At 46.7% G+C, this 10,000-nt stretch overlaps 1 protein-coding gene across 1 annotated transcript in view; it reads left to right on the forward strand.

Moving 5' to 3' along the window:
* syne1b (spectrin repeat containing, nuclear envelope 1b) overlaps window positions 1-10,000 on the forward strand; it is a gene marked incomplete at its 3' end in the record, with an annotated part of 107,963 nt that overhangs the window by 77,541 nt on the left and 20,422 nt on the right. The window contains exons 101-116 of the mRNA XM_080850248.1: window positions 212-343; window positions 1,587-1,718; window positions 1,958-2,170; window positions 2,608-2,709; window positions 2,911-3,030; window positions 3,275-3,475; window positions 4,018-4,191; window positions 4,540-4,629; window positions 5,096-5,292; window positions 5,552-5,684; window positions 6,217-6,399; window positions 6,912-7,061; window positions 7,279-7,455; window positions 7,827-7,982; window positions 8,828-8,983; window positions 9,459-9,629. Coding sequence (XP_080706374.1) covers window positions 212-343; window positions 1,587-1,718; window positions 1,958-2,170; window positions 2,608-2,709; window positions 2,911-3,030; window positions 3,275-3,475; window positions 4,018-4,191; window positions 4,540-4,629; window positions 5,096-5,292; window positions 5,552-5,684; window positions 6,217-6,399; window positions 6,912-7,061; window positions 7,279-7,455; window positions 7,827-7,982; window positions 8,828-8,983; window positions 9,459-9,629 — 2,487 coding nt within the window. The remainder of the gene's footprint in view (window positions 1-211; window positions 344-1,586; window positions 1,719-1,957; window positions 2,171-2,607; window positions 2,710-2,910; window positions 3,031-3,274; window positions 3,476-4,017; window positions 4,192-4,539; window positions 4,630-5,095; window positions 5,293-5,551; window positions 5,685-6,216; window positions 6,400-6,911; window positions 7,062-7,278; window positions 7,456-7,826; window positions 7,983-8,827; window positions 8,984-9,458; window positions 9,630-10,000) is intronic.

Raw genomic sequence — 10,000 nt, forward strand, 5'->3', positions numbered from 1 at the left:
TTTTGATTGTCTAACAGAATGGCCGATGTTTGAGACTGTCCGATAATTAACACCGTTACGATACTGCTCTTGTCACTTTTCACTCTTGCCATCACCTTTCTGTCTCCTACAAAGCACTCACACTCCTATAGACTACTCCATATCCCAATGACTTCACACCCAGTTCACATTCCTGAGTTCAAGTTCAAGTTCAAGTTCCTTTGTGTCCCAGGTGTTCTCCAGAGCCACGCCCGTGAGCCCATCAGTGCCTGTGCTGAAGGCAGAGCTGCCCGTCCCAGACCGGACCTCCATGGCGCCGCTGTTCCAGGGCTTCAGCCAAGCAGTGGAGGATGCTGCTCACCAGGTGACTGACCACCCCCACACTAATGCTGAATCCCACAGATGAGAGAGAGACATTTATAATATTATAATAATATAATAATTAATAATCATTTATAATATTATAACAATTACATAACAATGGCCCTCATTCTCAATCTTTTTCTGTAATTCTTCAGAAATGTTTCTTACACGACTTCGCAAAAACAACGTAAGAGAAACGCTTCCGCTGCATTCCCGCACGCTTGAAAATGTGTTCATAAGCAGCCGAAGTCTTCTCAGCTGTGTTCCTTCCGATTAGTTTCTTAGATTGATGCGCGTTCTCGTGAAAGTGGAATTGCATACATACACGCCCCGCAAGCTCCTTATTAGGGCACGCAACCATTGCCAAGTGTCCTGTCGGAATTTCCCAAATCCACACGAAAGCAACTCGTAACAGGTATTCATTAATAAGGTGGAGATCTTTTCTTACGTTGAACTTCCAAAGTCTGTAAAGTCACGTTCGAAAAATGGCTACCATAAGTGTGAAGACTGTTCACGAGTAGGCGTATAATATGCAGTAAGTACATGTGACAGTTCTTAGAGATTGGATTTAGTGTTTATTTATTTATTCACTTACATTTGCAGTGTTCGTGTACATTTACATTCACATTCAGTCATTTAGCAGACGCCTTTGTACAAGGTGACGTACAAGGGAGAGAACAGTCAAGCTACGAGCAATAGAGACCTAGTGTAACAATAAATACTACCTCGTAGAATCATGACTATAAATGTGAAACGTAATTGTTTATGATACAAATATTCTCGTATTTATTAGGCTATTATTATAATTATTTTAATCCAAGGATGTCTGTAGAGTTTACGTGAACGCAATCACCAACGGGTTCTCACAAATTCAACCGTTAGCCTAACCCTTTTAACACAGAGTTTTTTCAAACATCATTACTCAACGCGATTCCTCAAATAACCACAAGAGGGCCCCGTGGAATCGCGTTTGAGAAGATTCCGGAAGAGTTACGACTGCTATTTCGAGTTCTGAAAGTGGTCTGAAGTTCAGAAGAAATCGCAGAAGAAAAAACTATGGAGAATGGCAAATGTTTTCCTAAATCCACCGAAGTGGAGTTCCTTCTGAAATCCTTCTGAAAGTCTTCCTAACTGCTGTCGAGAATGAGGGCCAATGTCTTTGTATGGACATGTAAGGATCCTAATGCAATCAGGCTAATATCAGCATTTTTGAAATGGTTGTGTGTGTGTGTGTGTGTGTGTAGGACGCAGTGGAGCAAGAATTGTATTTGGCTCTCTCTTCAACTTCCTCGTGGCTGGATCAGGTGGAAAACACTCTCTTTTCTGGACCTCTTTTACTGGCAGAGAACACACAAACACAGCTGTCCAAGGAGCAGGTGAGAACAACATATATAAACATACACACACACACACACAGAAGCACTGCGCAGACACAGACACATGCATACCTGTACACTCAAAACTCATAGACACACACACACACACACACACACACACACACACACACACACACACACACACACACACACCCACACCCACACACACACACACACACAATGTTACACAAAAGTACAAAGTTAAAGAGATTTACAGTGCATGTTCCACTGCTCCACAGTCTCTGGGGCAAGGTGTGACTAAGGTGGCTGAGGAGGTGAGCCAGAGCTGGGGGACGTTGCGGGGCACGGGGGGCCTCCTGTGTGGGGAGGACCAGCCTCTGATGGAGGAAGCCCTGGACTGCCTGACCCAGAGGCTGACAGTGCTGGACTCCACCCTCGGGGGGCGCTGTGACCACATCAGGACCCGGATGGAGGAGCTCACTGCCTTCCAGGTGAGCAGGCCAGGGGGAAGCTTTAGATCCAGCTGTGGTCTTGCACCTCATTTCTCAAACAAACCTAGTTCCCTGCGCTGACATTACCTGACTTGAGTATGAGTATATTGAGGCATCGTACCAAAGGCTGAAAATGATCGTATTAACCTGTTAATTCAGCTTATAACAGCTTATAACAGCTTATAACAGCTTATACCCAAATAGATCAGACAATGTTGAGTCATGGTATTAGGGCAGACAGGATGGTGTGGTTTTAGTACATCATATTTACATACGTACAACGTCTATGTAAAGATGTCACAAACTATACTCTTAGAGTAGCCTCAGAGCGGTTATTTCAACTTAACTGTGGATTACATTAGACAGTGAGGTATTTGGGGCTGTTTTGGATGAGATCCAGTGTTTGTTTGTGTTTAATTGCATCTTCTCTTCTGCAGACTGAGCTGAGGCTGCTGGGTGCTGCTCTGTCAGACAGGAAGTGTGAGATTCTGCAGAAGATGGCCGGGATCTTAGATCAGCCAGCTCGGCAGCAGCAGGAGGTGAGATCCATTCAACTCCTCACACACACACACACACACACACACACACACACACACACACAGAGTGTGGGACCGTCTGAAGAAGATACAAATACGCTGTTCTTCACATACTCATATTTTTTGTGTAGTGCACAGTGCACTTACAAACACATGCTCACACGCTGATTGGATAGGCATCTGACCTGTGCTGTGTTTGGACAGATCGTTGCTGAGGCGGAGGAGATTTTGCGGGAGCTGGAGCAGAAGCTCACTGAGCTGAAGACCAGAGGAGCTCAGCTGCAGCCAGACCAGGCCACCACCAACCAGCTGCTCAAACTGCAGGTATTACACACACACACACACACACACACACACACACACACACACACACACACACACACACACACAGGTACTATCATATACACACACACACACACACACACACACACACACACACACACACACACACATACATACAGATACTCTCTCACACACACACACTAGTGTCATATTGGAGTGGCAGTGTTACTGTTGTGCTGCCTTGTCCTGACAGTATGCCTGATGTGATATGATTGGGTTACTGTAGGATGCCTATGAGGAGCTGGTTCTGACGGTGGGCTCACGGCGCAGTGGGCTCAACCAGAACCTGGCCCTGAAGACCCAGTACGAGCGAGCCCTTCAGGACCTCACTGACCTCCTGGACACGGCGCAGGACAAGATGGCCGCCGGACAGAAGCTGATGGCCAGCTCTGTGGATGAGGTGCACAGTCTGCTGACCAAACACAAGGTACTGTATGCCCACACAAACACACCCCAAGGGCTGTATGCCCACACAAACACATCCCAAGGGGATGTATGCCCACACACACACGCACCCCAAGGCGCTGTATGCCCACACACACACACCCCAAGGTGCTGTATGCCCACACAAACACACCCCAAGGGGATGTATGCCCACAAACACATCCCAAGGGCTGCTCAAGTCATGGCTGTAAAGGGCCTCTGTACAGCTTACAGTATCTGTCTGGATTCTTCAGGAAGTCTAGTTAAAGTCCAGTGTTCCATATAAAAGTAATCATTTTTAAAAAGCATATGTTATTGATGTAATTTCCCACTTTCCATTTATCTTTGACAGAATGTTGGGCAGTATAGTTGTTTTGTCTAGGCAATTACAAAACACATGCCCGTGTGCACACACACACTTAATGATATATATAATGATATATATATTTTTATATAAACAATGATATAGACGATCTATGTGAGTTTCATCTCTTTTTCTCTAGTTTCTTACTCTGCTTCTTCCTTTCTTTTCCGTCATTCACTCAGGAGTTTTTCCAGGGCCTGGAGTCTCACACCATCCTGACCGAGACCTTCTTCAGGAAGATCAGTGTGTTTGTGTTGCCCTCTGAGACACAGGAGCTGGAGCAGACACTGAGACGTGCCCAGACCATCCTCAAGCGGGCCCACCGCAGAGGCGTGGAGATTGAGCACATCCTTGAGGTGAGATGAGAAGGTGGAGAAGAGACAGAATGAATGGAGAGAAAAACTTAGTGGAGCATTAATAACTGTGGCCACATAATCATTTGATCAAGATGTTCTAATACACTGTTCTGGGTTTATGAAAGTTGATCTCCAAGTGTCAGGTTGTATCTCCATGTGTCAAAACGTTGTATCTACCGTGTGTGTGTGTGTGTGTGTGTGTGTGTGTGTGTGTTTGTGTGTGTGTGTCTGTGTGTTTGTGTGTGTGTGTGTGTGTGTGTGTGTGTGTGTGTGTGTGTGTGTGTGTTTGTGTGTGTGTGTGCGCAGAGCTGGACTCGTGTAGTGCAGGACTGCCATACCCTTTCCCAGGAGCTGGTGACTGCAGAGGACACTCTGGCTGGTGTGGGTCTGCTGGAGGAGTCAGAGGAGAGGCTGACGGAGAGAATCGTCCTCTATCAGGTACTGCTCACTCACCCTTAAAGACACTATGAACATTTAACACAGCAGAAATGTAATTTTGGATAGAAATACAACACTTGACAGTTAGAATCATTTCAGTATGTAGCACCTTGACAAGCAGACTTTCTTCAGTATGTAACACCTCGTAATAATAAGGCAAATATAATTTCTTTAATATCTGACCTCACTTTTTGTAATGCATATCCCAGCGCCTACAGAATAATGTGACACTGGATTCTAACCATTAATGTCAGTAAATATCAGTGGGAATAGGCACACCCTTGTCCTTTGACAGCCTTGTCCTTCCCTCCCCAATTCAAAGACTTGTAACTTGTAACTTGTAACTTGCAACTTGTAACTTGTAACTAGTGACTTGTAACTTGTAACTTGAAACTTGTAACTTGTAACTTGTAAGTTGTAACATGTTACTTCCCTCCCCTCCCCTCCCCTCCCCTCCCCCCCTTAGGGCCAGCGTGAGCGTCTGGCGGAGCGTCAGCCGGAGCTCCAGCAGCTGCTGGGGGAGGGCCGTCGCCTGCTGCAGGCTCTGGGCTGCCCGGCGCTGGAGAGCCAGCTGACCCTGCTGGGGGAGCGCTGGCTCAGCTGCAGCACCCGGGTCAGCAAGGAGCTGCAGAGGCTGGAGGCCATCCTCAAACACCAGAGCAGGTCAGAGCGACCCCCCCCCCCCCCCAGGCCGGAGATAAATGCCACGCTCTCACAACACTGCATTCACAGCACTCACACCTGCCAATGCTTTGAATATGTATAGACATTTGGGCTACTATCCTACTTTGCAGCCCTATTGTTTTATCATTGATGTCCTCTAACCTGGTTTCTGTGAGACACGGTGAAGAGGTTTTGGTGTATATCCTTTTCGCTGTTCATCCTGATCCTCATAAGTCATGGCCCTTCCCCCCCTCCACAGGTACCAGGGTGAGATGACTGAGCTGAGCCAGTGGCTGCAGGGGGCTCTAGAACACCTGGAGTACTGGAGCACACAAGCCATGGTGGTCCCTCAAGACCCGGGGATGGTTCGAGACCATCTCTACACCTTCCTGGTATGGCACATGAATATGATCACATTTTATCATTGTTTAATGTGAAGATTATAACAATATACAGATGAGCAGATTGCACTAATTGGAGCTTGCTTTGCTCTACATGCTAATGTGCTACTTTGTTCAGGATGTTTATGTCAATGTGGAGCTGATCTAAAGTTTTTTATTGTATTATGGAAATTATTTTGTGTCTGAAATATGAAAATATGAAAGACACAGTACTTGATATAATATAGTATTAGACTGTACAGATGTGGATTTATACAGATTAAAGCAAAAAAATGAAAGCTAAAAGTATGAAAATAGTAGGCTGAGGTGAAATTTTCATTGTCATTATGGCACAGTGATGTGTGGTAGCTGGGAACTTTGATAGGGTCTGTGACGGTCGTGGTGCAACCGCACATTAACTGCACACTTCTTCCCACTGTTTTAACCACAAGTGCACCCAACAGACAATGTTTGCACACACACGCACTATCATAAGCCTTTTTGAATGTTTATCTGTTTAAATGTTTATCATCTGTTACTGCAGGAGTTCTGTAAGGAGGTAGAGAGGCATTCTCCCCTGAAGGCCTCCGTGATCAGCGAGGGCAACCATTTGCTGCGGCTGAAGCGGATGGACACGGCAGCGGTGAGGTCCGAGCTGGCGCTGGTGGAATCACAGTGGGGGGAGCTGCTCACCCGCATCCCGCTGGTCCAGGAGAAGCTGCATCAGGTAGGCACCAGTGGCACCAGCAGCGAAGAATTTACACTGACAAGTGCTACAGGCGGAATATCTGTGCAGGGGGATGGGGCGTGGCGACGGCGGTTAGTGATCTACCCTGATCATTTCACATATTTAAGTGTTATAGGCAAAATATCTGTGCAGGGGGAGGGGGCGTGGCAGCAGCAGTTACTAACACGCACACGTAGGCACATCAGTGGGCCACAAAACATTTCTAGTCAGAATGGTGGTCCCTGGGACAAAACCAGTTGAAAACCCCTGCTCTAAGGGATAAGTGGCTACCGCTAACAGTGTGTGGTGTTCATTTCAGTGTTCATGTTCAGTTCACAAACTACCCTGTCTGTGATTACTGAGATACAAAATGTCCTTCTGTCATGACAAATGGAATCATGATCTGAAATCTCAAAAGGCTATTTATAAGAAAGCAACGTGTGAATTTGTCAGGGTGACGTCTTCCTGCTGCGTTCATGTCTGATTGGTTTGCTTCTGTCCTGCCATTCTAGCTCCAGATGGAGAAGCTGGCCTCCAGGCACGCCATGTCTGAGCTGGTGGCCTGGATCTCCCTGATGGACAAGACCCTTCAGGAGGACGAGGAGAACCTCAAATCAGCTGTGGGTTCACCTGTCATCCAGGAGTATCTGCAGAAGTACAAGGTATAGCAGTTAGCTTCATCTCAGACCGATAATAACAGTTAATGTATTGATAACTGCACAGTACGTCTTGTGTGATCTTAATGCTTTCATCTAATGTTATTCCTCTGAAGTTTTGCCACCAGCCACGGAAGATAATGAATCACTTTTTACTCCCAATCCCCCCACTCTCCCGCCCTTCTCCCTATGTCTGCCATTCTCCTCATTGCGGCTGTTGCAGGGTTTCAGGGTAGATGTGAACTGCAAGCAGCTGACGGTGGACTTTGTGAACCAGTCGGTGGTGCAGGTCAGCGGGCAGGACGTGATGGGGAAGCGCAGTGATAAGACTGACTTTGCCGAGCGGCTCGGAACCATGAACCGCAACTGGCAGATCCTGCAGGCCCACATCACTGAGAGGGTAAGAGAGGATATGGCCACTTCTCCTGGTACTTGTCCTGGTTCATATGTCTAAATTGCCTTAGAGATTGTGTGTGTGTGTGTGTGTGTGTGTGTGTGTGTGTGTGTGTGTGTGTGTACAGTATGTGTGTATGTGTGTGCGTGTGTGTTTGTGCGTGTGTGTGTGTGTGTGTGTGTGTTTGTGTGTGTGTGCGCGTGTGTGTATGCATGTGCGTGTGTGCGTGTGCGTGTGCGTGTGTGTGTGTGTACAGGTTGTGTGCGTGTGCGTGTGCGTGTGCGTGTGCGTGTGCGCGTGCATGTGCGTGTGCGTGTTCATGTGTGTGTGTGTGTGTGTGTGTGTGTGATGATATCTGTGTTGTGTGCTGTGTGCAGATCCAGTTCCTGGAGAGCCTGCTGGAGTCGTGGGTGGAGTACGAGCGCCACGTGGAGGTGCTGAAGGCCTGGCTCTCAGCCCAGGAGGAGAGGCTTAGAGGGAAGCACTGCCTCAGGGATCTACCCTCCGTCCAGAACGCCCTCAAAGAATGCCAGGCAGGGCCCTCTACCCTCACTAACTCACCCACTCACTCACTCACTCACTCACTCACTCACTCACTTACTTCTCCATCCATAACTCCATTCATTCATTCATTTATTCCTCTGTGGTGGAAATGTGTGATACAGCACATTCTGTGACTGATGTAAATATATGATACAGCACATTCTGTGACTGATGTAAATATATGACACAGCACATTCTGAGACTGATGTAAATATATGATACAGCACATTCTGTGACTGATGTAAATATATGACACAGCACATTCTGAGACTGATGTAAATATATGATACAGCACATTCTGTGACTGATGTAAATATATGACACAGCACATTCTGAGACTGATGTAAATATATGATACAGCACATTCTGTGACTGATGTAAATATATGACACAGCACATTCTGAGACTGATGTAAATATATGATACAGCACCCCTCTGTGATGTAGAGAGGCTATGAGATAGAGAGATTTTTGTAACTTCCTTCAAAGGTGCGATTAAAGACTTAATTAAGGAGGGGTCTGACCCCTGCCCCAGTTCCAATCCTCTCCTGCTTTGTTCCCTGGTGGTCCAGCATCTAATGCACACTTACTTAAGCGAAATTTATGCCACTCCGATTCAGGGAGTCGGACACAGTGAACGCCCCTCTGATTTTTAACCACTCTCTCCAAACCGTCGTGCACCTACTTATTTCTCTAACTTCCCGTACAAGAGCCTCTCCGAGGTGCTCGGAGTAGCATACATTTAGCTTTAGTCACCTACTCACTTGACTGTCCAACTGCACATTCTGTGTGGCAGTAGATAATGGAGTGTCTCTTGTGTTGTGTCTGTGCTGAAGGAGATGGAGGAGATGGTGAAGGAGAAGGAGAAGGAGGTGGAGAAGGTGGAGGAGCAAGCGTGTGCTCTGGTCCAGAACAAGACGGACGAGGCCTGTTCCATCGTCATGGAGACCCTGCAGGCCGTAAACCAGAGCTGGACCAATCTGGACGATCTGGTTTGTCCATTTGCTGTTGACTCTCACTGTCACTCTCACTCTATCTCTATCTAATATTTATGTTGTATTATATTAATGTATAATTATATTTATATGAATGTATAATTAAATTGTGAACTGGAAAGAGACGGTTGGTCTAATAAAGTTACAAAAGACAAAAGTAACCCTCAACAGTTGATAAAGTCTGGGCAGCCATGAAGCATTACATTACCCAAGAGGAACTCTGTCATTTATCTTACCCTTGGTTTACCTCAGACCTTGCACTCAAAAAACACACATTAAAACCTTTTGCAAAGAAATATTTATGTCTGTAGTAGGATAAAAAGTGCACGGAGAAGCAAATCAGTAGAGTGTTAATGCATGTTAATATGTTGTGAGTCCTTTTGTGGAAGAGAGCAGCTAGCATCGACGTGCAGCTGTGTGCATCTCCCAGCAGCTAACAATATCATGTGATTCACTGCTGTGCTCTCATTAGATTGGGCAGCTGACGGTCAGCCTGAGGGCGGTTCTGGACCAGTGGACCCAGCACAAGCAGGCTGCGGAGGAAATCGGCAGCCACCTGACGGAGGGCCGCTACTCCATCTCCCGCCTGCGCCTCCTCACCGGCTCCCTGGAGGCGGCACAGCTGCAGGAGGAGGGGCTACAGGTGGGTGCAGATGGCATACACACACACACACACACACACACACACACACGCATGTACATACACACACACACACACACACACACACACACACACACACACACAGAGGTGTGTTGGTGAGTGTTTGGGTGCAGATGGCATACAGCTGCTTTAAGCAGCTGGGCTGTGTATGGCAGGGAAATTAGCTCGTGCACAGAAATGTGTAGTATGTGGTAAGCTGGAGAGGATTTAAACCCCTGGCTCACGTAGTTCAGCTAGACTGCCTCATTTAGGAGTCAACCACTAATTTGTAACCACCTCTCTGATGGAATTTCTTTTAATTGGTAAGTGAGAGCATTCATGTTATTAATATATCTGCTTGATATGTCTTTGTG

Source organism: Sprattus sprattus, assembly GCF_963457725.1.
Source record: "Sprattus sprattus genome assembly, chromosome: 13".
Lineage (NCBI taxonomy): Eukaryota > Metazoa > Chordata > Actinopteri > Clupeiformes > Clupeidae > Sprattus > Sprattus sprattus.